The 27,188-nt window shown below is 40.5% G+C and overlaps 1 protein-coding gene and 1 pseudogene across 6 annotated transcripts in view; both read left to right on the top strand.

Moving 5' to 3' along the window:
* The window catches only part of LOC101715712 (inactive serine/threonine-protein kinase TEX14), a 115,740-nt gene extending 92,147 nt beyond the window's left edge, over nucleotides 1-23,593 (top strand). For 4 of the 5 annotated variants that reach the window (XM_087191427.1, XM_087191425.1, XM_087191426.1 and 1 more), the window contains 9 exons: nucleotides 2,072-2,131; nucleotides 3,019-3,146; nucleotides 6,200-6,274; nucleotides 9,814-9,891; nucleotides 11,137-11,236; nucleotides 17,067-17,162; nucleotides 19,681-19,790; nucleotides 21,536-21,587; nucleotides 23,033-23,592. In XM_087191427.1, the coding sequence (XP_087047553.1) occupies nucleotides 2,072-2,131; nucleotides 3,019-3,146; nucleotides 6,200-6,274; nucleotides 9,814-9,891; nucleotides 11,137-11,236; nucleotides 17,067-17,162; nucleotides 19,681-19,790; nucleotides 21,536-21,587; nucleotides 23,033-23,069 (736 nt within the window). In that variant the 3' untranslated portion in view covers nucleotides 23,070-23,592. Of the gene's footprint in view, nucleotides 1-2,071; nucleotides 2,132-3,018; nucleotides 3,147-6,199; nucleotides 6,275-9,813; nucleotides 9,892-11,136; nucleotides 11,237-17,066; nucleotides 17,163-19,680; nucleotides 19,791-21,535; nucleotides 21,588-23,032 lie in introns of all 5 variants that reach the window. The other variant, XM_087191428.1, reaches the window with a different exon arrangement.
* A 1,277-nt stretch (nucleotides 23,594-24,870) lies between these two features.
* LOC101715360 (26S proteasome regulatory subunit 10B pseudogene) lies at nucleotides 24,871-26,636 on the top strand (annotated as a pseudogene). Its single transcript, XR_015443309.1, has 3 exons — nucleotides 24,871-24,886; nucleotides 25,905-26,421; nucleotides 26,523-26,636. The product of XR_015443309.1 is annotated as a 26S proteasome regulatory subunit 10B pseudogene (transcript).
* Nucleotides 26,637-27,188: the final 552 nt, after the last annotated feature.

Below are 27,188 nucleotides of genomic sequence, written 5' to 3'. Positions count from 1 at the left end.
GAACAGGTAAATGTAGTCTGGTTATAAATGATCACTGTAGGGAATCTTGAGCTAGAGGAAATGTTCTGAATCTTGTCTGTTTTCATTGTCAACATCCTGGTGGTAATACTGTTCTTTAGATTTGGAAGATGTTACTGTGGGGGAAAAACTGGGTAAATTGTATTTTTTTTTTTTGCAACTACATGTGAATCCACAATTATCTCAGATGTTTAATTAAAAATAATAGATTTAGGGCCGGGGATTTAGCTCAGTGGTTCCGCCACACGCCTTGAAAGCACAAGGTCTCAACTTTGATCCCCAGTACCAAAAAAAAAAAAAAAAAAAAAAGATGTAAAATATCTTGCTCAATAACATTAAATTACTTTCTCCTTCTGGGCCTTAGTTTCCTTAAGTATAATAACTATAGCTGATACTCTTCAATATCTACCATATGTCAGGCACTTTGTATATTATGTACTCCATGTAACAACCCTCTGAGATATATGTACAGTTTTCACCATTTTGCCAATTGAAAAAGTAAAAGTCAAAGAGCCTAAATATTTTTTCCTAAGATCACACAGCCATTTAGAATGGAATAGATAATGCATAACCCAAAACCTCAATTTTGTGGTTTATTTATTTATTTATTTATTTTTGAGGCAGGGTCTCCCTTTGTAGTTCAGGCTGGCCCTGAACTCACTATGTAACCCAGGCTGGCCTCGAACTTGAGGTGATCCTCCTGCCTCAGCCTCCTGAGTGCTGAGATTACAGACATGCACCACCACATGTGGCTCAAAACCTCAAATTTTAATGGCTTAAAAACAACAAAATTAATTCTCTCTCTTTCCCCCTCTCTCCCTCTCCCCCTTCTCCCTCTTCTTCTCCCTCTCCCTCTCTCCCTCTTTTTTTTTTTTTTTTTTGGTACCAGGAATCACTCAGGTCCTTGTACTTGTGGAGCAGGCAGCAAAACCACTGAGCTAAATCCCCGGCCCTCTCTTTCTCTTTTTCTAAGCACTGGGAATTGACCCCACATTCCTAGCCCTTCTTAATGTTTTTATTTTTAGACAGTCTTGCTAAATTACTAAATTGCCCAGACTGGGACTGAACTTTCCATCCTCCTGCTTCAGCTACCCATTTTTCTAGGATTGCAGACATGTGCCACTACACCTGGCTAAATGTTTGTTTCTTTCTCATAATCCTTGCCTGCAGCTCCTGGTTTGGCTAAGGATGTTCTCTACTATATTCTATCACAGATACAGGTTGAGGAAGGATCCGTCTTTGGGCTTCCTTGATTTCTGGGCAGGAAAAAAATGGAGCCTGTTGGCTTGTGCACTGGCTTTTAAAGTTTCTAGGCAGCATCACTTTCATTGGTTAAAACAAGTCTTGTGGCAATTGATGTAATTAACAGGAGCAAAAAATAAGTATTCTATAAGCTTTTAAGGAGAAACAAGTATATTGATGAAAAGGATAAAGTCATGAATCAACCCCAAATCTGTATTCATTCTTTTTATCATTTGGCTCACCCGATTGTTGTAGGGATTAAAAATATGAAAATATATGGACCGTTTTACCATGGGATCTGGCTTATAGTTAGTATCCTATGAGTATTGAAATTGAATTTTCAACATTATTGAAAGTAGAAATGGGTCAAATTTTGTCTTTAGTATTCTTTTCTGGCCATTTTCTGGTACAAGCCTCTCTTGGTCTTCTCTGGGACTCTGTACCAGGAAGCTGTCTCACAGTTGCTAAAGCCTCAAGGCTGTGCCCCTTGCTCCAGCATCCACCTCCAGTGACATTCCTGTCCCCTGCTGGTTTTCTTGGGAACTTGCTGTCAGAGTCACTGGCTGATTTTAGGGCTGGGCTGACCCTTAGAGAACATTTATTCAGTCTCCAGAGAGGAGCTGAGGCCCAGACATGGCAGAAAACTAGTGGCTAGTTAACAGCAGAGCCAGAACCAGAACCCACACTTTCCACTTCTGAGCTTAGTGTCCTTCCCATTGCTTCTCACACTGGCCTGATAAGCTAGTTCCCTGTATCAATTTAGTAGTAACAAAGTGCTGACAAAGTATTTTTCTTACTTTCTCTCTCACAGTACTGAATGTGAACAAGAAGCTTTAAAGGAGCCACTAAAGGAACTGAAAGAAAAAGACATGTAAGAGTACCAAAGAGTATCCTAAGAGTGCTTGTGTAATGTCTTGATTTTATGGAAATAGTATTTCTTTATTTTTAAGAATTAGCATTCTTCCCATTTTTTTTTCCAGTACTGAGGATTGAACTCAGGACCTTGCACTTGCTAAATCCTCAGTCATTCCCCACCCCCTTTTTTTTGTCCTGGAGATCGAACTTGAGTCCTTGCACTTGTGAGGCAGGCAGCAGAACCACTGAGCTAAATCCCCGGCCCCATCCCCTTTTTATCTATGGACTTAATGGGAGCGTTTCTTCTTTTACCAAAAAGCTATTAATTTATGCTGTTATTTATAAATAATAGCCTCTTATAATCTAGGAAATACAGTGATAATAATCCATTTTCTTTTTGTGTGTGTGTGTGTTTTTTTTTTTTTCTTGGTACCAGGGATCAAACTCGGGACCCTGCACTTGCAAGGCAGGCACCAGAACCACTGAGCTAAATCCCTGGCCCAATAATCCATTTTCCACATAAATATCTTTTTTTTTTTTTTTTTTTTGGTACCAGGGATCGAACTCGGGTCCTTGTGCTTGCACAGCAGGCAGTGAAACCACTGAGCTAAATCCCCGGCCCCCATAAATATCTTTTTATCTATGGAAATAGTTTCTTTTTAGCTGCCAGGATATATATACACTTAGTATCTCTTTTTAAGATATTTTCTAGTATTCGCTTCACAAAATTCTAAGATGTACTCTTAATTTATTTTAAATTTTAAAAAAATTTTTATGTACTCTAATTTTGACCTGTTGCCAAAAAGATTTTTTGAAAAGCATAGTTTAAAGTTCCTTTCAGGAAGATATTATTCAATTTTTCTAAACCTCTTCTCACAGTTACTGTGTATTTTCATTCCTTAGATCATTGACAGACATTCAAAATCTGTCTAGTATCTCCTATGAACCAGATGGCTTTTTTAAGGAAACCTCATGTGAAACACCCAAAGTAAGCCACACACCTACTAGTGTCAGCACTCCGCTCGGCCCAGGTAACCATGCACAGACCAGAGATCACACCTGATGAGTTTTCTACCAGAGCAACTTTGGACCAAAGTTGGAGGGGACAATCCCATAGGCAACCATATAGAGGTGCTGGTGGTGGTGATGATACAGTAGCTATTAGGAGCTTTTGGCTAGAATTGCAGTGGTAGAGACTTGCAAATGCAGAGTCTACGCTGTACTCTAAGCATTACTGAATTTAGTACAGAAACATTCTCAACTATAAATAGTATCCTGTACTTAAACATATGTAATTTTTTTTTTTTGGTTCTGGGGATCGAACTTGGAACCTTGTTCTTGAGAGGCAGGCGACAGAACCACTGAGCTAAATCCCCAGCTCTAAACATATGTAATTCTTAAGTCCTGCACTAGCATCTGATTCATCAACCCATGTCTTCCAAAGAAAGAACATGCCTAAAGGTGCCCTGTGTTTAATATTAAAATTGAACTTGATACTAATAAGCCAGTTTAAGGAAGCCTAAACTCGTGCTTGATAATCACTGATGCTATATTCATTTCAAACAGATTTGCTATTTTCCTCCTGCTTATAAAAGTAAAGAACACTCATCAGAGAAAATCTGGAGGCTCAAGAAAGGCTTAAAAAGAAAAGTGTGTGGTGGCACACACCTGTGATCCCAGCACTCAGGAGGCTGAGGCAGAAGGATTGCCACAAGCTTGAGGCCAATGTGGACTACGTAGTGAGTTCAAGGTCAGCCTGAACTACACAGTGAGACTCTGTCTCAAAACAAAACAAAACAAAAAAAGAAAATTAGCCTGACCATTTTTTACCTTATGCATATTTTGATGCTTATTTTTTCATGGTTTTGGAACTATATAAAAATATTTATCGTAGTTGTTACCATATTGAATATCAGTTCTGAACTGCTTGTTGGTTGGTTGGTATTTTTTGAGACAGTGTCTTGCTATGTGGTTCAGGCTGGCCTTAAAATCACGGTATGCCAAGGCTGGCTTCCTACTCATGGCAGTCCTCCTTCCTCAGGCTCCCAAATGCTGAGATTACAGGCGTACGCCACCACACACAGCCTTTGAGTTATTCTAAAAGGTTTTAGTTACATTATAATAGAACATTCATCCTCTGCGATGTCCCTCTGCCATGCCATCCTGTCTTGGAGCCAGCCAACTATGAACTGAAACCTCTGCAAACTTCTGAAGGTGATAAAAAACGATTAAAGAAACTTACCGAGTTAACAGAATATCTGGAATATACTTTGGATGAAGAAAAGAAGAAAAATGGTAAATTACAAAAAAGAGCTAACTGTGTTAATGATCTTGCAGCAAAACTGGAAACTGCATCATCCAGATGTCTCCATCTGGATAGAAATAATGATTTTCTCCAGCAGGAGTTATTATCTATGAAAAGTATACAAAAGAAGTGTGAAACAGTAGAGAAGAATGAAAAGCTGGAAGAAGAAGTAGTTAACCTGAGAAGTCACATAGAAAAGAATGTGGTAGAACATGGCCAAGTAGAACAGTATAAGCAGGAGATTGAAGAAAGAGCCAGGCAGAAATTAGTAGAAAAATTAAAAGAAGTCAATCTGTTTGTACAGAGACAAGCAGCATCTCAAGAATATTTACAACAATTAACAGAGACTAAATAATGCTTCCATGAGAAGTCAGATGGAACTCAGAATTACAGACCTGAAGCTGGGGATTTAGCTCAGTGGTTCTGCCGCCTGCCTCAAATGTGCAAGGACCCGAGTTTGATCCCCCCGGTACCAAAAGAAAAAAAAAAAAAGAATTACAGACCTGGAATCAGAGGTCTCTAAAATGAAAACTCAAGAAGAGTCCAATAAAATACAATTGGAAAACTATAGGCAACTCTATCTAGAAGAATTCATTAGAAGAGAGTCATTGTTCAGTAAACTAAACAAGGCTAATGAGAGTCTAGAAGAGGCCAATAACAAACTTTTGGTGGAGCAACAACAAAACAGATCATTACTGAGCACTGTTAGTACAAGACCTGTCCTAGAATGTCCTTGTGTCAGAAATCTTAATCATAGTTTGGTGTTCCAGAGAAATTTTCTTCCCAGAGAAGAAACTTCCTAGTTCCTCCATTAAACCCACAGCCTTCAAACAATAGCATGGAGAGCTACCCGACCAAGATGTGGCAAGAGTTGGACAAAAGTATAGCTAGAGAAGTAAGAGAAACTATTGCTGAACTTGAATCTGGATTCTTTAAAGTTTCTCCCACAAGATCTGCTAATAAATCAAGCCAAGTTCTAATTTCAGAAACATCACAAGAATACCTGGAGATTTTAAGGAAAAGATATGATCTGAAAAGATAATTTTTATCATACTTTATATATATATCACGTTTTAATTTTTTCCCATAAGGTGTATGACATGAAAACTTTGTTAAAAGAAAAAAACTTGTATCATAGATACATGATGAAAATTTATATACTATTTTAAACTGTTTCTTCACACCTATAACTTTTAAGTGACATTTGCAAGTAAATACCAGTGTTACTGAGTTTTATGTACTCAAACTCTCCTCCCCCCCACAAAAAAAAGAATATTCATGCTAAGACCCAAAGTATAGTTGTGTCTGCGTCCCCTGGCCTGATAGATAATCTATAGATGAAGACCTTCCAGTTTGTATTTTTGTTCAGTTTGGCTGGTCCAGAACCTCTGTATCTGATCCAGATTGGATCCACCCTCTTAGTAACAATTTGTACCCTCCCTACTTCAGATATCCATAGGGAGAACACCGACCAAGTGTAGGAGGGTAAGTGAGATGAGAGGAGGGAGTAAAGACCATTCAAATATTAGGAGGTAGGGCCGGGGATTTAGCTCAGTGGTTCTGGCACCTGCCTCAAGCAGAAGGACCCGAGTTCGATCCCCAGTACCAAACAAACAAATATTAGGAGGTTACTAGTATGACTGTCATATGAGAAATTTCCTTCCCCTTATAGCTTATTTCATCATTGAGAAATCCTCTGTCAAGTTCATGAGGGGGCTAGAAAAATCCAGTTCAAGTCCTGAAAGGTATTAAGTCATTTTCCCATTTATCTTCTTTAAGAATTAGTGGAAGCCATCTCACAGCAGCAAATTGAGGAACTACCGGCACCATCTCAGGAGCTGCTTGAAGAAATCGGTAATGGATGTTCATACAATACAAAATACACTCCTGTCCCTTTTGGTTATGGTTGCTCACTACCAGATGGCTATTGGGGTTTTGTTGTTGTTTGTTTATTTTTCAAAACCCAGAGCCTCCCTCTGGCTAGGCAAGTCCTCTACCACTGAGCTACATCCCCAGCCTCACCATGCAGTTTCTTTGTCTGAGGTGTGAGCTGTGGTATAAAAGACCCTACAAAAGTCTGGTTTTATAAAATTTAGGACAGGGAAGTTTTCTAGTAAAATGAGGCACTGCCTTGCTGGCATAATTGGCCCTTGGTCTGTTGTCCTTTAGTTACTTAAAGACCTCATGGTAATGAAGTCGAATTAACAGCATTCAAATGGCTTATTATGATAAATTTGTTTTACTAAAGGAACTCATCTCCTTTTCTAACCAAACCAGCCATTCCTTGGAGCCCTAAGATCTGGCAACTCAGACCAAGAACTTGTACTTAAATTTTACCAATAGTAGGAGGTATTAAAGGTATAGAAATTGTGGATAAATCCCTTTGCTCAGAGCAGGAAATCAATGGCACAAAAGCTGATGAGACCAGAATTTTCAGACAGACTGAACAGTATCAACTCAATTTAATTTGCAGCTAGGCCAGTGCTGAAAGTAATGGTGCCTGGTTCTAGAGAAATACGGGATCCAGTGGTCTGCTTCCACAGCAGCGGTGCAGACCAGCCCCTCACCCATAGAGGACAGTTCTCACTGGTACTATAGTGGTTCAGTTCTTGCTATGGAGCATTGTAACAGCAAGGAGCCTCATGTATGTGGCCACAGAAAGTTCAGGTTCAGATCTGCACCAACAGAGAAGATCCACATCATGATTTTATACACATGAAAGTGAGTTTATTATAAAAGTACAGCAGATACGAACATAATCCAATAATACATTACCACACAACAAGGCAGGAGACAGTACCAAAAGATGAAGGGGAATCACCTGGGGAAGGATCTTGCATGAGACAGAGCCTTCGGCAGGCGAGAGACAAAATGCCAACACAGTACCCTGATTGTTAATTTCTTAAGTACTGTGTTCAGACAAAAGTAGCTTGGTGCCAGCAGTCCTGCATGTCTTAGAGCAGAGTGTCTTGGGTCTGGCTAAAACCAAGGACACTCACAGTGCACACAAGGCTATCTGTACATAACATTTCTTTCCCAGGGGAAATAGCCAGTTTCTCTGCAGAAAGGCAGCAACCAAGGTCATTTCAATGAACACTTGCATTTCGCCTACTCTCATTTTTAGCCCTTTCCCTGATAGCCATACAGAGAATATCCTGAGATTTACATACGGTTTTCAAGGTCTATTAAATTGTGTCTCATAAGGAATAAAGACTAAGAGATCTGATTCAAGGGACAGGTGTCCTGTAGGCCCCTTATTATAACCCTCAGTCTCTGTTCATTGGCCTGGTGAATTTGGGTGGAACCAGCCATAGCTTCCAGAACCTTCCTCATTTTCGTTCTTTTTCTGAAAAGTCCCTTTCTGTTCTCTTACCTCCCCACCATCACCCCTATCTCCTTCATTTCTTTTCCTTTTCCTGCTGTGCTGGGGATCAAATTCAGGGCCTCGTGCATGCTTGACAACCACTCTATCACTGACCTACACCCACAGTCCTATAGACCCTTTCTTACCCCAGTGCCACAGGGTTGTTGGGTCAGGCTCTAAGAGCCAACACCCCCACCCCTGCATTCTACCTCTAGCACTCCAGAGGTAGTCCTCACAAATTCCTCCTGTCCAGTTGCTTTTAAATAATAGAACTATTGAGAGTGGAGGTCACGCCAATACATGTTCTGCTCAGGTAGATTCTTGGTATCATTTTTCCTTAGCCATGGCTTTTGGCACAGTACTTGTAAACTTTGTGGTTTGATAGTAGCAGACACTTTTCCTCTGGATCCTGTTGACCTGTCTCTAGTCACGTGTGAATCCTCCTTCACCTTCCCCACTCCAGCCCACCAGGCTTCTTTCTGGTCTATGGCCTTGTGGCACTGTGCAGAAGCATTTTCTCATTCCACTTACTGCAGTTATCTGGGCCAGATTTCTGGGTGATGTCTGCACTTTGGGCCAGTAATTTTCCAGAAAGACAAAGAATAGAGGGCATTTGAGTAGTTTCTCCTGGTCCTGGGCCTACTTACCTGATTATTCTGTGTCACCATTCTACTGCTCTCCCTAAAGAGACATCTGGGGAATGACTTGCTCTTTTAGAGGGCCCACATCCATCAGAAGCTCTGGTCTCCTGACAAGGACCTAAAGAAAAAGCTGTTTTAGAATTCTAGGATGTGTATATTTATTTAAAAGCAGCCAAGACTATTTTAATAAGGATAAAGTGTATTTTCTATTTCGAATTATATTAAATGGTCTTACAGGTCCCTTGACAACCAAGAACTGCCAGGAAGGGGGCAGAGCTGTAGCTGCCCAGAACAGGGCCATGCCAGTGAGCTCAGGGTGCCCTGCCTGTGCTCCCTCCACCTGTCTCTGCTCTGTCCTGGGGAGCACTTGGAGGGAACTGGACACCTGATTTTAGCAGATACTTGTCTTGCTCTAGTGAGCACTTTTGAGGAACTGGAATGATGAATATTCTTTGCCTGTGTTTTGCTACAGGCCAGGTAAAAGGTGTGTTGTATACACCAGTAGATATAGGGGAACATTTGGATTTTTCTGGTGTTACAGACTTTTTGAGGGAGTGGTAAATGAGATTAGGATGCCGAGTGAGGTGGCACATGCCTCTAATCACAGCACTTGAGAGGCTGAGGGAAGAGGATCATCACAAGTTTGGGGACAGCCTGGGCTACATAGTACATTCAAGGCCAGCCTGAACTGCATAGCAAGACCCTGTCTCAAAAAAAGATTTTTAATAGAGGTTAGAAGCATAAAGTTTAGGGGTAGTCTGCTTGGATTCAAATCCCAATCTCCCACTTACTCTCTGTAATTCTAGCCAAGTTTCTAACCTTCATTTCCTCATCTGTTAAACAGGATTAATAGGGCCGGGGATTTAGCTCAGTGGTTTCACCACCTGCTGTGTAAGCGCAAGGACCTGAGTTTGATCCCTGGTACAAAAAAAAAAACAAGATTAGCAATAGTGGAGTCAATTTCATAGGGCTATTGTGAAAATTGTGAACATAAATCCTAAATTAATGAATATAAGTGCTTAGCCGTAGTACCTGCCACATTGGCTCTGTGTTACCTGTCTTCATCATCATCCTTCATCATTTTTCTTTCATGAATCAACATTCATTTTTGTCTTACTTGAAGAGTTTCTTTCAAACTTGGAATTCCAAATAGCAGTAGTCCTCAATGGCATCAGAATCACCTGAAGGTCTTGATAAAACCCAGATTGCCCACACTGCCCGAGTTTCCAGGTTCAGTAGGTCTGGGATGAGGCATTTGCATTTCTGATAAGTTCCTGGGTGTGCCAGTGGTGCTGGGCTGAGGGCCACCCTTTGAGAACCACCGCCCTAGGGAATGGTGTGACATGCAAAGGAGGAATAAGTTGGCTTCTGCTTCTGTACTGTGACAGAGCAACTGAAGCAGCAGCAGGCCTCATCCATGGTGTTGCATGGGAACACAGCACATCATCCCAGCGTCACTGCAGATGGTAAGCTACTACCCAGACCCTTTTCGTCTCATACTGCTGTCATGCTGTCCTTGGCAGCATAGTGGTACACAGGGGAAATGTGACCTTGGGTAAGGTACAGTCTCACCTCAATTCTGACTCCACTGTTACTTTTTAGTGGGGGAAGGAAATGTTTTGAGATAGGGTCTCACTATGCAATCTGGGCTAGTCTGTTTTTTGGGGGGTACCACAGGTCGAACTTGGGACCTTGCGTTTGTGGGCCAGGCAGCGGAACCACTGAGCTAAATCCCCGGCCCTAGTCTTGATCACACTATATAGCCCAGGCTGCACCAATTACTTTTTTTTTTCTTTTTTTTTTTTTTTTTTGGTACTGGGGATTGAATTCAGGATCCTTATGAGGCAGGAGGTGGCACCACTGAGCTAAATCCCTGGCCCACCAATTACTTTTATGTGCCAAAGTGTTTAATGTCTCTAAGTCTCAGTCATTCTTTTCTGTAAAATGGAGTTAAGTTCTATCTCATAATGTATATCATAGCTCCATGAACAGTGCCTGGTACATTGTAAAATAGCAAATTGATATATTAATATTAATTTGCTAAAGTTAGTATTAATTTGCCAAAGTACTCAGCAAAATTAGTCCCCTTCCCTACATAAGACTGCTGGATGAAATGAAATGGCATATGTGAAATGCTTGGCATACATTAAAGGGTACTTCTCCTCCCTATACAAATTCCTCCCTCGGGCTCCAACCTAGAAACATTTGAGAAGTGAAAGAGGATGGTCACCTGAAGTAAATGTATGCAGTTCATTTTCAGGAGTTCTTGCCTCCTCTTTTGTGTGCCCTTTCTTTCCTCTGCTTCCTCTGCTTCACCTAGCACCAAAGAGCTCCCAACACCCCAGAGGCAGCTTCTGTGAATACAGGTGTCTGAAAACTGCATATCATGGGAAGAAGGGAGCTGGTGCATTATATACTTCAGGGACCACTGATCACCTTATTTTTTGTACTCCATTTTATAAGACAGACTTTTTCAATTTTTTTCATTCTTTTTGTTTGGGTTTTTTTTGTTTGTTTGTTTTGTTTTTTGAGACAAGGTCACACTGTGTAATTCAGGCTGACCTTGAACTCAGTATATAGCCCAGGCTAGCCTTGAAATTGCAGTAATCCTCTTGCCTAGCCTCCCTAGTGCTAGGATTATAGGCAAGCGCCACCATGCCCGGTAATTTTTTTCATTCTAATAAAGTTACTTTTTTTTCAACTGTTTTTAGATCCAAAGCATTTGGAAGAACAAGAAACTGACAGTAATAAAGAAGACAGCAGTTTGCTTTGGACCAGAGAATTGCAGGATCTAGGAGAGGACATAGAAAGGTAACAGAAAAAGCTGGCTGGACTTACGAAAGGATTTTTTTTTCTTTTTTTTTTGGTATTTTGAGACGGGGTCTCACTATGTAGTTCAATATGGTCTTGAACTCGCTGTATAGCCCAACCTGGCCTCGAACTTGTGGCCATCCTCCTGCCTCAGCCTCCCGAGTGCTTCGATTACAGGCATGTGCCACCACACCCAGCGATTTTTTTCTTATACATAAATGATTTATTTGTAATAACCCAAAACAACCTAAATTCTCCTCAACAGGTAAATGGTTCTATCTAACCATACAGTGGCATAATTCAGCAATAAAAGGGAATAACCACAGTGATACCTCAATTCATGAATGCTTCTGTTTGCAAACAATTTGGTTCACAAACAGAAGCATTTGGCAAAATTTTGTAATTTTCTGTAGGGTTTTAAACATGAATGGGTGTTGGACTTTGTCAATGCTTTTTCTGCATCTATTGAGATGATCGTGTGGTTTTTGTCATTGGTTCTGTTAATATGGTATATTACATTTATTGATTTGCATATGTTGAATCATCCCTGCATCACTGGGATGTATCCTGCTTGTTCCTGGTGTATAATCTTGATGATTTGCTGCATTCTGTTTGCCAATATCTTATTGAGGATTTTCGCATCTGTGTTCATTTAGGAGACTGGCCTGTATTTCTTTATTTGATTGGTAGGATCCTTCTCTGGTTTTGGTATCAGGGTAATACTTGCTTTCAGGAATGAATTTGGGAGTATTACTTCCCTTTCAATTTCATTAAAGAGTGCCTCTTCTCTAAAGTTCTTGAAGAATTCAGCAGTGAATCTGTCAGCACCTAGCCTTTTCTCTGTTGGTAGTTTTAAAATTACTTCTTCAATTTCATTGACTGACACTGGGTTATTTATAATTTTTATATCTTTTTGATTCAGCTTTGGTAATTCATATATATCTAAGAATCTGTCCATTTCTTCTGAGTTTTCCATCTTATTAGACTACAGTTCTTTTTTTTTTTTTTTTTTTTTTTTTCTTTTAGTACCAGGGATCAAACTCAGGGCCTTGTGCTTACAAGGCAGGTGGCAGAACCACCTAGCTAAATCCCCAGCCCCTAGACTACAGTTCTTGAAGTAGATATTGATGATCTTCTAGATTTCTGCAGGATCTGCTGTGATTTTACCCTTTTCATTCCTAATTGCCTGACTTTGAGTTTTTCCTTTTCTGATAAGGTTGGCTAAGAGTTTGTTGATTTTATTTAATCTTTCAAAGAACCAACTCTTTGATTCATTGATTTTTTGTATTATTTTCTTAATCTCAGTTGCATTAATTTCTGCCCTGGTCTTTATAATTTCCTCCCTCATATATGCTTTGGGTTTAACTTGCTCTTATTTTCTAGAAGCTTGAGGTTCAACATTAGGTTATTTATTTGAGCTCGCTCTGGGTTTTTTTGAATGTTTGTTTGTTTGTTTTGTTGTTTTTTTGGTTTTGGTACCGGGGATCAAACTTGGGACTTTGCGCTTATGAGACAGGCAGCAGCACTGAGCTAAATCCTTGGTCCCCTCTGTTTTTTTTAGGTATGGGAATTCACCACTATAAATTTCCCTCATAGGACTGCTTTCATTACATTCCATAGGTTCCAGTATGTTGTATTGACATTACTGTTTAATTGTAGGAACTGTCTAATTTTCTTCTTTAATTTCATCTGTGACCCATTGGTTGTTCAGGAGGGTGTTATTTAATATCCACATGTTTGTGTAGTTTTTGAGGTTTCTTTTGCCATTGATTTCCAGTTTCATTGAGCTATGATCTGATAGCCATGGGATAATTTCAGTTCCTTTGCATTCACTTAAGCATGTTCTATGAGCTAGTATGTGGTCTCTTTTGGAGAAGTCTGTGTCCTGCTGAAAAGAATGTGTATCCTGCATATACAGTAATTATCTACTCAATAGAGCAATTTTACCCTCAGGGGAGAAAATTTAAAAGTAATAAAAGGAAAAAATAGATATATAAAAGAAGAGAAAGTGATCAGAAGCAAGGCTGAAGGACAAAGGAAGATTATCCAAGCTCCAGGGAACTGGTGAAGAAGACAGAAAAGAAAGAAGGAAAAAAGAACAAAACAAAACAAAAAAATTAAAAATAATGTTTGCACTCATGAAAAGACAAAAACAATGAAGAAAAAAGGCAAATGAACAACAACAAGAACCAAAAGCCATGAAAAAAAGAGAGATGTCTCTGTGATTTCAAGTCTGTGGTTAATTTCTGGGTCTACAGTTTTGTGGTAGTGTCCAATTTAGGACATGGCTCTGATGTTACTGGTAGACAAAGGAGGCTGACAGAGTCCAAATCCATGCTGGATGATCCCTGCAAGCACTCAGTAGAGTCAAGGCAGTGTGCTGATTCTGGTACTTTCAACTCCACAAAAGTTGAGGCTGATCCTGGCCCCTGGTTGTTGGGGTGGGGCCTGAGTTCTCCAGCCCACAACACTCTGGGTGTCTCTTGCTGGCCTGAATGTGGCTTCCTAACCCTGGACTTGATTATCCCTCACCCAGTCACTGTGGGATTTCAACATTGAGAGCCCTAAGATGAAGCCAACCCATGGCTGCTCTGAGTCCCAGGTTCAGTTGGCCCCTCTCTAAAATGGCATCTGGCCAAGTACCCTCTCCAAGGGACACAGTAGGTGCTTAGACTGGAGTCATTCACCAGCTATTGTAGCCCACTGTTCCACTGGTGTGTTTCTCCTTCGAGGTCTCTGGAGTCACTCATCCTCACTGTGTCACTTTGATCCTCCTCTCCGAGCCAGGAGCCAGGGAGAAAGTGCAGTTTGTCCCCTTTTTCTGCATTGTGATCTGTCTCTTCACTTTCTTCTGTGGGTTCCAATTTTCCCTTCATATCCTTCCTGGGTCCTGGAGATCCACCTCCCTCTGTTTTTTTTCCCTCTAGTTGTTATTTTCCAGTGTCTGAATTCCAAATCTTGGAGAGGTTGATTTGTTTGCTGTTTACTGCTCCATCATCTTCCCAGAAGCCCTCTGTCACACTCTGAAAAAGTTTTTTTTAAAAAAAAAATCTTAAGGGGCCAGGGATTTAGCTCAGTGGTTCCGCCACCTGCCTCGTAAGCACAAGGTCCCAAGCTCAATCCCTGGTACCAAAAAAAAAAAAAAAAAAACTTAAAAAGATAGACCTGGATGGGAGCTCTGTTCTGGAACACAGAGGAGAATAGGGCCCAAGGACATGCGAAGAAAGCAGGGAGAAGACTTTTGGGGGAGACAGAAAACAAAGAGGCAAAAGGGGGAAGAAAATATTTTTTCCAGAGTTTTAGATACATGTTATCTATGATATGTGATGTAACTACTCCTTCCATCTCCCTAAAACTCCTTCAATAAAAATCTATGCCTTTTAGGCCGGGGATTTAGCTCAGTCGTTCCACCACCTGGCTCACAAGTGCAAGGTGTCCTGAGTTTAATCCCCGGTAACAACAACAACAAAAAACCTATGCCTTTTTAAAAGTTTTCCCTGTGGTACTGGGGATTAAAGTGAAGGCCTTCTCACACTAAACTACACCTCTAGCCCTTGTTATTATTATTTGGGGGCATGGGGTACCAGGGATTGAACTCAGGACCTTGCACTTATGAGGCAGGCATGTTGCCACTGAGCTAAATCCCCAGCCCAGCCCTTGTTTTTTTTGGGGGGGGGGGGTGCCGGGGATCGAACTCAGGTCCTTGCACTTGCGCAGCAGGTGGCAAAACCACTGAGCTAAATCCCTGGCCCAGCCCTTGTTATTTTTTAAGATAGGGTCTCTCTAAGTGGTCTAGGAAGACCATGAACTCATGCTCCTCCTGCATCAGCTTCTCAAGCATCTGGGATTACAAGATGTATGCCACCAGGCCCTGTTTATGACATTATTCGATGTACATAGGGAGGGAGAGAGGAAGGGAGGGAAAGAGGGAAAGAGTTGCTGAAGTAGACCAAGTTACATTTGGCTATACAGCTATAAAGTTTTCTGCATATGACTGAAATTGAGCTGCTCTAATATGCTGTCTCTTCCTTTTCTGCCGCAGACCAGCTGCAGTCGATGTAGGGTAGGAAAGGGAGATGTCCTGGGCCGTCGATGAGAAAAGAACCTTCACAAGCAATGTTCAGGTTCCCTCTGAGAAATCTCAGGGTCTGATTTATTTTTATATCTTTAAGCAATAGCTGGGAGGCATTGGGCGGAACATGTTTACATTTTAAGTTGCCTTAGCAATTTCTATTGAAGTAAAGGTTATTTTTTGCTAAACAAAGTACAATTCCTCTAAGCTGTTTCATTTCATTGAACATCATGAATACATATTTAAAAATTACAATTGTCCCCTTATTTACCCACACCTAAACAAACAGAAAGTAACTTAATCAAAATCTTTATATCAGCAGGGGTACAAGCAAGATTCAATCAATTAAGTGTCAAACTTGTGGTCGCCAGCTGGCCCTTGAGAAACTGTACAATGGTTAATATAGTTTGCTATTAGCTCTCTATTTTTCTTTACCTCTATTCATTTTAACTGAATGTCATTTGGGTTCATAGTCTATGAGCAGGAGATATTTACAGCACTTTGAGAAATATTGAGTAACTTGCCTCCTTAATGCATTTACCTGTCTTAACTTTCTTTCCTTTTCCCGTTTTCCACTATTTCTTACATCTAAAGTCTATCCTTCCAATCTTTTCGTAAGACCCCCTTTAGTAAACAGAATGTCAACAATAAGAGGGGGAGTTATAGTAGTGGGGAAACAGAGGGGGTTTTAGGAGAAGTTTTTTTAGAAGTGGATGTGGCAGTAGAACTAAGAGAAACTGGAATTTGGGACTTGTGAGCCAGATCAGATTTCAATATATCATTACTAATTTGCCTCATGGAGAGTTTGTTGTTAGTCACAAACACAGTGACTCCTGTGATCAGAGTAACAATTATAAACATTATGGCAAGAAAAAATAAAACATGAGGGTACGATGTGTTCTACCCTTTCTTTCCCCCAGCTGGAACTTTGTCAAGCAGCATTGGAGGTCGGTTGGGCTTCGCCACTTTTCTGAAAGGGCTGCTGGTGTTGGCCACAGATAATTATTCCACAGATGCTCAGACCTCTGAGTGAAGTGAATGCTCAGTCATAGGCACAAAGCTAGAGGGGAAGTTTAGGGGTTTGGGGGTTTTTTTCACAAAGAGGGAACTGTTCAGGCCTTCTTAAAAGTCCATATTCTCATCCTCTAGCCTTAGAGGCAGTTCTTAGCAAAACATAGGGAATGTGTGTACAGTTCTAACCTGGGGGGAAATCAACTTAATGACTTAAGAGTTGCAACAAAGTCAGCATTGGACTTTGGGAAGAGCTGGGCTGATCTCATAGATGCCAGACCTTTTATCAAAGAGCTAAAGAACATGTTTGTTTGTTTGTTTGTTTTGTTTTGTTCGGAACCGGGATCAAAGTTTGTTTGTTACAGTTCTGATTTGAACTAAAGCCTTTGAACTAAGCTATATCCCCAGATCATTTTATTGTTTTATTTTGAGATAGCATCTCACAAAGGCACTAAACTTCCAAATCTGGGCTCTAACTGGTGATCCTCCTACCTCAGGCATCCAACATGCTGTGATTACAGATGTGTTTCACCATGCTTGGCTTTAAACAACTATTTTGTTGTACATTTCAATCAGATCTAAGTAACCACTATGATAATAGACACAATATCACCAAGCACTTGTTTTCTCAGCTATATAGTGAAAGCACTGATTTTTAGGGTTTCTTCCCACTCTAAAGTATTATGCTTCCTTGTCAAGGGTCAGAGACAATGACTGTCTTCATTCTCTTCACTTGTTCTTGAACAGAGCTCACTCTACTCTTGATGAAGACTTGGAAAGATGGCTACAGCCACCTGAAGAGAAGAACATAGAGCTACAGGACCTCTGCAAAGTCTTTAAAAGGTTATTGGTCCCCATTAGGGGATTATTTTCTTTCTCCTCTTCCTCCTCAACCTCTTTCTTCTCTTACAGGGGAAAGAACATGTTACATGCCTAAGGTACAGAAGTATTAGATTTAGATTCCTGTTCAGGAAGTGGAGCGAGGTCTCTCCTGGGAGATGAGTGTCTGAATGGCATTACACCGCTGTAGCTAGGCAGCCCTGACTGCATCTCTCTACACGCTCCCGCATGCTCCTCTTCCTCCACCACTCACAGTGCTCAAGATTTTGATTAACAGATGGCACTTCAGGCAGAGTCAGGACTGTGAGATAATGCTTTTTTGTCCTGCCACCTTCAACATTTTCATCAATCATTTGAATTAAATCAGAAAAGGCATGCTTATCAGATTTTGAGAAAACACAAATCTCAGGATGAACTCTAATGTGATGGATGATAGACTAAGGATCCAAAGTGATCTCGACAGGTAGAAATGTTAGACACTAAGAGATGAAAGTAAAGCTAGGCACAGTGGTGCACACCTGTAGTCCCAGCTACTCAGGAGGCTGAGCCCAGAGGATTGTTAGAGCCCAGGAGTTTGAGGCTAGGCTGGGCAACATAAGGAGACCCACCTAAAAAAGGAAAAATCCAAAAGTTTTAGATCCCACAGCATAAAATCCTTAAAAACCTGTTCTTTTGTGGTTGTTGTTGTTTTGTTTTGTTTTTGTTTGTTTGTTTTTTGGTTTTTTGAGGCAGAGTCTTCCTTTGTAGTTCAGGCTGGGCCTGGGCCTGAACTCACTATGTAGCCCATGGTGGCCTTGAACTCCAGGTGATCCTCCTGCCTCAGCCTCCCGAGTGCTGGGATTACAGGTGTGCGACACCACGCCCGTCTCTAGACACCTGTTCTGAATGGAAATTTTTGAATTGGAAGCCTCTCCTCAATAATAACATTGAAGGCAGGAAGTCTTATTTTTATATGCCCAGCACTTTACATGCATCTTGAAACATGCTAAGAATTCCAGAAATTCTTGAACAATGCAGAGCTATGACTCTGAGGCCTCAGGTTTATACGGTTAATGAAAATGTCAATGCAGCATTAATTGTGCACAGACAGAAATGTACTGTCCAGATCCAGGTGATGGGTGAGACAGGTAATATGCTGTTTAAGTGGACTCCTAGGGTACAATGTGGAGCTCCCTTTGGGTGTCACATTTAAACAGGAATCTTAACAAACAGAAGAGCATAGCCACAGAGCAGGTCGATGAGAGCAGCTGAAGGAGCTGGGAGGCTCAGCCTGAGAAGAGCAGATGGAGGGGAGAATCCGATAGCCTCCCTCACGTGCCTGAAGTACTATGAAGTGACCAGAGTCAGCTTACTCTCTCCTGCCCTGAAGGACACAGCTGCTGACTAGAAATTGCAGAGTAGCAGACCTTTATTCAGTAGAGCACAGACTTTCTCCTGGTTACAACCATGTGATCAGAGAAGCAGCTGCCTTTTCCCTTCCAAAGTGGAGGCTGCTGCTCAGCAGAGACTGGATGACTCTGGTTTTTGTATTTGGACGGAAGTAGAATATAACCCTCTCTTGAGCCTGCAGTTCTCTCAGTGTGGATTAAGAGGGGAGAAGTCCCCTTTCATCATAGCTAGCTAGCTTTCTTTCTTCTTTTTTCTCTTATTTGCTGTGTGAGGATTGAATGCAGGACCTTATACATGCTGGGTAAGTTCTCTACCACTGCACTGCATACCCATCCCCTTTCATTTTACATATCTTGCTTTGACTGCCCATGAAATAAGAACAGAAAAAGAAGCCTAGAACAGTGTTTACTTTGGTTCAGCCAGCATCTCTTGAGCACTACTAGTGAGGCAGCTTGGACTTGGAGTTTCACAGAGAGGAAGAGACATCTCTGCCTCAAGGAACATATAGTTGAGAGGAGGAGACAGATTCTGCTTGGTAGTTTAACAAATGTAGTCTTAAACTATGAGATACTCAACATCATTTAGACATTTCATACCAGAGGAAGTTTCAGAAAATAAAGATAAGATGATAAAAGAAATTATGGTTTTCCAGAGTATGCCCAGTGGTATATAAGTAAAATACATTTTCTCATTGTGACTAGCTATATAAGTTAGTAGACAAAAGCAGAGTCTGATTAGCTAGGCTGTCCATGTAGATCCTGGCTCTAGGACTCACTACATGTGTAAATTCTCTGTGCCTCAGTTTCCTCATCGGGTAATGGGAATGGTAGTGGTAACTACTTCATGTAGTTGTGAGAATTGAGTTAACATACATTATAGTACATAAATCAACTGCTAGGGGCAGGGATTTAGCTCAATGGCACTGTACCTGCCTCGCAAGTGCAAGATCCTGAATTCAATCCCCAGTACCACTGAAATAAATAAATGAAAGAAAGAAAGAAAGAAAAAGAAAGAAAAAAAAACAAAGAAAGAATAATAAACCGATTCCTGGCCCACAGAGAACACACCCATAGTGCTAACTACCCTGGATCTTAGACGTGTGGTTTAATGCTCCAAATCATTCGTATTAAAGGGACGCAGAAACCAAGGATCAAGACTTTGGTGAAAAGAGGACCAAAAGGAAAGAAAGCATCAAGCCAGAGATAAGGAAATCAGAGAACTTTTTAGGGATTTGTGACGAAGGTATGAATGAAGAATTGTTTATAACGTAGTCTGCCATCCTTGGGCTTGGTGGGGATCAGAGTTACTAAGAAATGTTTCTGAGATACTATATGTAATCTTTCTGTGGTTCATGATTTTTCCCTGCAGTTCAGTCTAGACTTGCAGTTAACTGCCAATCATCAACTAATTTAGTTCTTTCAAAAACAAGCTATTGGCCAGTATCATCAGCATCTTGCATATTGTCTGGAGAGCTGCTTAGCTTCTGATTGTCTAACGTCTGCAAAAGAGTTTTAAATTTACCTCATCCAGATGGTGCAGAATCTAATAAGAAATCATATATTGGGCCGGGGATCTAGCTCAGTGGTTTCGCCGCCTGCCTTGCAAGCAGAAGGACCCGAGTTCGATCCCCAGTACCAAAAAAAAAAAAAAAAAAAAATCATATATTATGGGGCCAGGGATTTGGCTCAGCACCATATCACCTGCCTGGCAAGCATGAGGTTCTGAGTTCGATCCCCAGTACAAAAAAATTATATATTATGGAATTTAATTGGGGTCTACAAGTGATATGAAAATTGTAAATTAACCTTAATTTCAAATTTTAGCCATTTGGGGGGGGTTGTTTTGTTTTTTTGAGACAGGGTCTCGCTCTATAATTCAGACTGGTTTTGAACTCACTATGGAGCCCAGCTTGGCCTTGAGCTCTTGGTGATCCTCCTGCCTCAGTAGCAGGGAGCTGGATGCCTCAGCTGAGTGCTAGGATTATAGGAGCTTTAGGCTTCTGATACACCATTTACAAATGATGCCCTCCTAAGTTTTGTTTCTTCTACTCAGGAAGTTACCAATATTAACTCTTTCAGGTCATCTGTTACCCCTTTATCCTTTCCTCAGTCCCTTTCCATTGATCTTTCTCTGTCCAACTTTTGCCCAGGATGCTGACCCCAGTGCACTGCCTCTCCCTGGCTTCCTGTTGGCCAATGGGAAGGCCTGGCAAAAGATCAAAGGGCAAGAGAGAGGATAGGGTTTACCTCCCCTCCCTGACTATTCCAGTACTTTGTGTCTGGAAGATATGCTGGCCCTCCCCAAGTACAGCTTCTGTATGGCACCCTGTCTTTCCCAGTTCCAGCTGTCTTCCCTGGTTTCCATAACTGTCCTCCCACTCCTACCCCTCAGTCCCTTTAGACTTTGGCTTTCCACTGCTGCCCATCCCTGGATGCCTTGCCATTCCTTGTTTGCTCCTTTAACTCTAACTATGCCTTCATATGTAGTCACTTCATTAAAGAATTTTTCTCTGTATTGTCCAGTGGTACATTTTCTTTCCTCCAACCCCTGATTAGCACAGGGCCCAGTGTGTGGGGCATTTGGCTAGTATTGAATCACTAAGAAGATAATTCAGAAGATAATTTATGAATTAGTGCCATTAGTGCCCATTTCTATGGCAGAGAGCTGTAGAATGTTAGAGGAGAAGCCATTAACTATGTTCCTAGATTCTATATCTATATAATAGAACACCAGGCACATACCTCCCAGCACTTGCGAGCCTGAGGCAGAAGGATCGCCATGAGCTTGAGGCCAGCCTGGGCTAAGTAGTGAGTTTAAGGCCAGCTTGTTGAATACATGGTGAGACACTGTCTCAAAAAAAATAAAATAACTGATGCAGGTAAAACTGTCTACACCAGAGAGAACACTCATGTAAATTCTGAATTCTGCCACTTTTTAACTAGAAAGTAATTGGGTTCTTTTTTTTCTTCCTCTTATATATCATGAAGATGAACTAAAACCTTGTTTTTGGAAGCGACGGGGTTGGTCTGAACCATCAAGGTAATGAGATATATGTTTTTTGGTTTTGGTTTTTGGTTTTGTTTTGGTACCAGGGATCGAACTTGGGACCTTGCACTTGTGAGGCAGGTGGTGGAACCACTGAGCTAAATCCCCGGCCCTGAGATATATGTATTTAGTTTAGTTTCCTTTTTAGAGATCACACAGGCACACTTAAAATATTAACTAGTGTGAATAAGCACAATGGGCAAAGACTTTAATTTCAGACCGCTTTGCTCAATTTATAGTTATAGGTTTATAGTTAATTAAAATGTAAGGTGAAATGAATCTCCACTTTGAGTAAATCACAGTCAGAATAAGAATGGTTCACATACAGAAGTACAGAAGATGCTGCTGTCAGTTGCTTTGCAGTGATCTGGCATTTCCATGATTCACTGATCATATTATATTCTCCCTTGATTATAAAGATCAAAATCCCTTTCCCTTCAATTCAGTTGAATAAAAAGGGTGCGGTGCTTGTGTCTTTGAAAAGTGTACGTACTAGTACAAGTATTGAAATCGGTATGGAGATTCCTCAGATAACTAAAAATAGAAATTCCATTCAACCTAGCTGTTCCCCTTCTGGGTATCTTCCCTCAAAAGTTAACTCATCATAGTATATATCCTGATACATCCATACCCATATTTACAGCAGCATAATTTATAATAGCTAACTCTTGGATACAGCCTATATGTTCATCAACAGATGAATGAATTTTAAAAATGTGATATTTATACACAATGGGGTACTCTTCAGCCATAGCAAGGAATAAATTTGAGTCATTTGTGGGAAAATGGATGTACCTTGCAATTATAATTCTAAGTGAAATAAATCAGACACAGAAAGTTCAATGTCACATGGTTTCTCTTATATGAAAAACCCAAAATGTAAGTAATTTAAAAAGCAAAATAAAAGATTATTGGAAACAGGGAGGTAGACCTTTAACAGATGTGAAGGGGATAGTTTGCAGGGAGTGGGAGAGGGGAAGAGAAAAGGATTAAAATGCAGTATGTACATGTACCAACTCTCCAAAGTGAAATGTATTCATTATATATTGCAAACATGTACAACCAGTAACAAAAAAAGAATACATACTGAGTTGGGGCCATCGCTTAGGTGGTAGTGCTTGCCTATCATCACAAGGCCCTGGGTTCAATCTCCAGGGTGGCAAATAATAATAAAGAGAATTTTTTTCTTTTGGCAGTACTGGGGAATCAAACTCAGGACCTTGTGCTTACGTGGCAGGCACAGTGCCACTGAGCTAAATCCCCAGCCCAATAAAAAGAATTTTTAGGGGCCAGGGATTTAGCTCAGTGGTTTCGCCACCTGCTGCACAAGCGCAATGACCTGAGTTCGATCCCTGGTACCAAAAAATAAAAGAATTTTTAAAACTTGTGCATATCAATTTGAAGCTCCCTTCTTTGACCTTTAAAACTTGTGTCCACAGGATAATCGTGCTGGATCAGAGTGACTTGTCAGACTGACTGGAACTGGATCATAGATGGATTCCAGCCTGATTTTGAGCATCCTGGTTGTGAGCTCCTTTCTTCTCTCATCTGCTTCAGTTGCCATCAGGGCAGCAGTTCAAGTTCCGTATCTCACACTTTGTTCAGCTGCTATAGTAGTCATGGTGGTTTGACTCTGTCTATAGGCAGCATGTTTAACCATTTGTTTCCGATCAGATTCCTGAAAAGTGCAAGGTAGTTGCAATTTCAAAATTTTTTCATTGTGCCCAGAATGGCTTTTGGTTTTGTGATGTAAATTTTTGAAAACTTCTGTTATATAATAAAATGTTTATTTTACTACCATTCACTTTCAGCTATGTAAGATCTATTTCTTTCTTTGAGTTTGGGGGTTGGGAAAAAGGTACTCATTTCCTCCCCAAAGAGCCTTCAGTTTTAGATATGTTTTACACAGAGAACTACCACCAATCGTCCTGTTTTATACCAGAAATTCTATCCATCCACTTGGCTGGTATTGCCACATTCCCATTACCTAGAAATGTCTTCATAGAAGACAACGATAAAACCCCAAGGTGTTTAGAACTCAAGGTGAACAACACCATTCCTATATATTTTAGAATGTACTCCTCGAGTGTATTAGAGAAATAAAATTGTGGTAAGCTTACGATCACAACATTTTTTCTAATTTGGCCTCTTGTGAGTACTGGCCAAATGATACATGTATCTAGCCTGGTTCCTAAAGGATTTATGTCCTTCTTTACCTCCACTTGGGAATCTTCACATACAAATACAAACTTTCCCTAGGAAGCTGTGTACTGCTGGGTGTGTTGTACTAGCCAGCTAACATTTTTTTTTTTTGGTACCGGGGATTGAACTCGGGACCTTCCGCTTGCAAGGCAGGTGGTGGCACCACTGAGCTAAATCCCCAGCCCACCAGCTAACACTTTTTATGTGTGTCTTGGTAAGAAAAAGGTCTTTCGTGAAAACTGAATAGTACCTGTTGTGGATCGTCATATTCATACTTCTTAGCTCCTAGAAGTTTTATGCTGCACAGATGAAATAGGAAGGTACAAATCTGTTTGACCATTTTAAGGCAAGGAAACAGTTGCTTGCTGTTATAACCAGAGGTCCAGCAGAAAACAAATTAGTTTATAAATAATACTATGTTTAAGAAACTTTGAGGGATATATAGACTTATAATATAGTTTGCCTCTCAAGCAACTTATTCTAATTGATGAGAGAAAACCAATATATGTTAAAATGTAAGGGGCTGGGGATTTAGATCAGTGGTTCCTCCACCTGCCTTGCAAGCACTAGGTCCCAAGTTCGATCCCCGGTACCAAAAAAAATGTAAGGACTAATAACAGACATAACGTGGTGAATGGTGACTTAAAGTTATGGCATTATTTATTAGTATGTATTTTAAGGCTACAGATCCTGTACCATGCCCAGCTGATAAGGATTGTAATCTGTTCTATATAGCACTCTTCTATCTGGCTAGGAAGTGTGAAATATTGGTCAATATTAGGAATAACAATGTTGGTAGAGCCTTAAACTTATGAGTAAGCAAATAATGTTGATAGATATTGTATATTGAGTAACTAGCCGTTTCCTCAAAAATAAGACCTGACCAGAAAATAATTAGCATTGAAAATTACAGATCAAAAATGCTAGCCCCAATCACCTTTCCTTACCTGCCATTATAGAGTAGCCACTGAGCAAGAGATTAGTGAGATACAGTCTTCTGCATGACACTGGACATCACCATGGTAATGACTACCACTTATTTTCTGGTTAGGTTTTGTTTTCGAGAAAACACAGTATGTGTTATAAACCAGGTACCTTATATACACTAATCCTTTTCTTGTGCATGACAGTGCCTCTGTTTTTTAGGGTGCTTCTCCCACTCCCACCTATTATTTCAGGCCTCCATTCAACGTTCAATGGATGACTTACCCTCAGTTTTACAGAGAAAGAATTAACTCAGCTCCCCACCACCAAAATTCCTAACATGACTACCTCTGTCTCCATTGAACAGAGGACCAGTTGTTGGTGAAGCAGTCTAACCTGACCTGGAGATGGACCTATTCTGCACCTATTCTTTCCACTTGCCTCCTGTTAATCTAAAAGTGATGTCCCCCGTCCTGTCCTAGACCAGTCTCATTTTCTGTCCACTCAGGGTTTTCCTTCTCATTTTGGCATCTGTTTTCAGTACCTTCTCCTTCATTAGCTTCCTTTCATCAGCATTAGCACACTTGGATTTTTCTACCTTTAGAAAATATACTGTGGATCCAACCTCCCTTTCCAGTCACTGTTCCATCCTTCTCCCACTGCAGCTCTTCAAACACCTGTCTACACCTTCACATTTTAGTACCTCATTTCCCACTCAATCAGCTAGAATCTTTAAGTGTATTCTTTTCATTTTCTAGTGGTCACTGAGGTCACCAGAGATTCCCACATTCCTAAATTGCTTAGTCTCTTTGCCCCATTGTCAGTTGCCCTGTCAGCCTATTTTCTCAGCTTTCTCAATACTAAACGAGTTTCTTCTATCTCTCTTCTTACTCCACCTCAACCTCCTTTGGGGGCTCCACCTCTGTCTTTTTTCCTGTTTCTCTCCTAATCGACCTAGTTTGCTCCCATGATTCACTTAGAATGTCTGTACTAACAATCTCAAATTTATTGACACAACCAACACTGAACTCAGTCTTCAGCACCACCCTCTTCAGCATTCCCCTTCCAGTCAGTGACATGTCCACTTATGCACTCAAACCAGAAACCCAGGAACCATCCTGGACTCTCCTACCATTCCTTTACTTCTTACATTAAAAACAAGTCATTAAGATTTACTGTTTTAAGGCTGTTTGTTATATGGACCACCAGGCACAGGAAAAACACTCTTGGCACGAGCTGTTGTTAGCCAGCTGGACTGCAATTTCTTAAAGGTTGTATCTAGTTCTATTGTAGACAAGTACATTGGTGAAAGTGCTCGTTTGATTAGAGAAATGTTTAATTATGCAAGGGACCATCAGCCGTGCATCATTTTTATGGATGAAATAGATGCTATTGGTGGTCATCGGTTTTCTGAGGGTACTTCAGCTGACAGATTCAGAGAACTTTAATGGAGTTACTGAATCAGATGGATGGACTTGACACTCTGCATAGAGTTAAAATGATCATGGCTACAAACAGACCAGATACACTGGATCCTGCATTGCTACGTCCAGGAAGATTAGATAGAAAAATACATATTGATTTACCAAATGAACAAGCAAGATTAGATATATTGAAAATCCATACAGGTCCCATTACAAAGCATGGTAAAATAGATTATGAAGCAATTGTGAAACTTTCAGATGGCTTTAATGGAGCAGACCTAGGGCTGGGGATTTAGCTCAGTGATTTCGCTGCCTGCTGTGCAAGCACAAGGACCCGAGTTTGATCCCCAATACCAAAAAAAAAAAAAAAGGAGTAGACCTGAGAAATGTTTGTACTGAAGAAGGTATGTTTGCAATTTGTGCTGATCATGATTTTGTAGTTCAGGAAGACTTCATGAAAGCAGTCAGAAAATGCTGATTCTAAGAAGCTAGAGTTAAAACTGGACTATAACCTTGTGTAATTTACTGTAAGGTTTTTGATGGCCGCGTGACAGATACTGACTTAATGTAAAAATAAAGTTAAGGAAAATAATGTGTGTATTGGCAGTGAACTCATTAAAAGTGTATAAATAAAATGTATGTGAATAACATCATAAAAACTAGTATGTAATTCAACTTTTAAAATTGGTACAGAAAAAATTCATATGTTAATGTTGCATTTATTGCAGCAGAAGTTATAAGAGTATTAAAGCTTTTCATATTTGTAATGTGAGCATTTTGTAAAACACTAAAAATGTTTTGAAAGGGTTAAAAAAAAAAGATTTACTTTTTTAAACCTGAGAAATACATGTTCCCTATTTTCATTTTCCTCCAATTCTGTTACCATCACCCTCATCCAGGTCACCGGTAACTTACGTGGACCATTTCAGCATGGTTTTCAGATGGCCTCTTCCATGGAGTCCCACACATCACAATTGTTTTTTGAATGACTCCTATATCCCAGCCACTGCTCCTGGTTCTGGGACAAAGCAGAGTCCCTGAAGTC

This window comes from Heterocephalus glaber, unplaced genomic scaffold, assembly GCF_053883595.1.
Source record: "Heterocephalus glaber isolate CG9 unplaced genomic scaffold, H.glaber_assembly_v1.0 deba00001564, whole genome shotgun sequence".
Taxonomy (NCBI): domain Eukaryota; kingdom Metazoa; phylum Chordata; class Mammalia; order Rodentia; family Bathyergidae; genus Heterocephalus; species Heterocephalus glaber.
The sequence above is the reverse complement of the archived record's forward strand: the minus strand, read 5'-3'. Positions and strand labels throughout refer to the sequence as shown.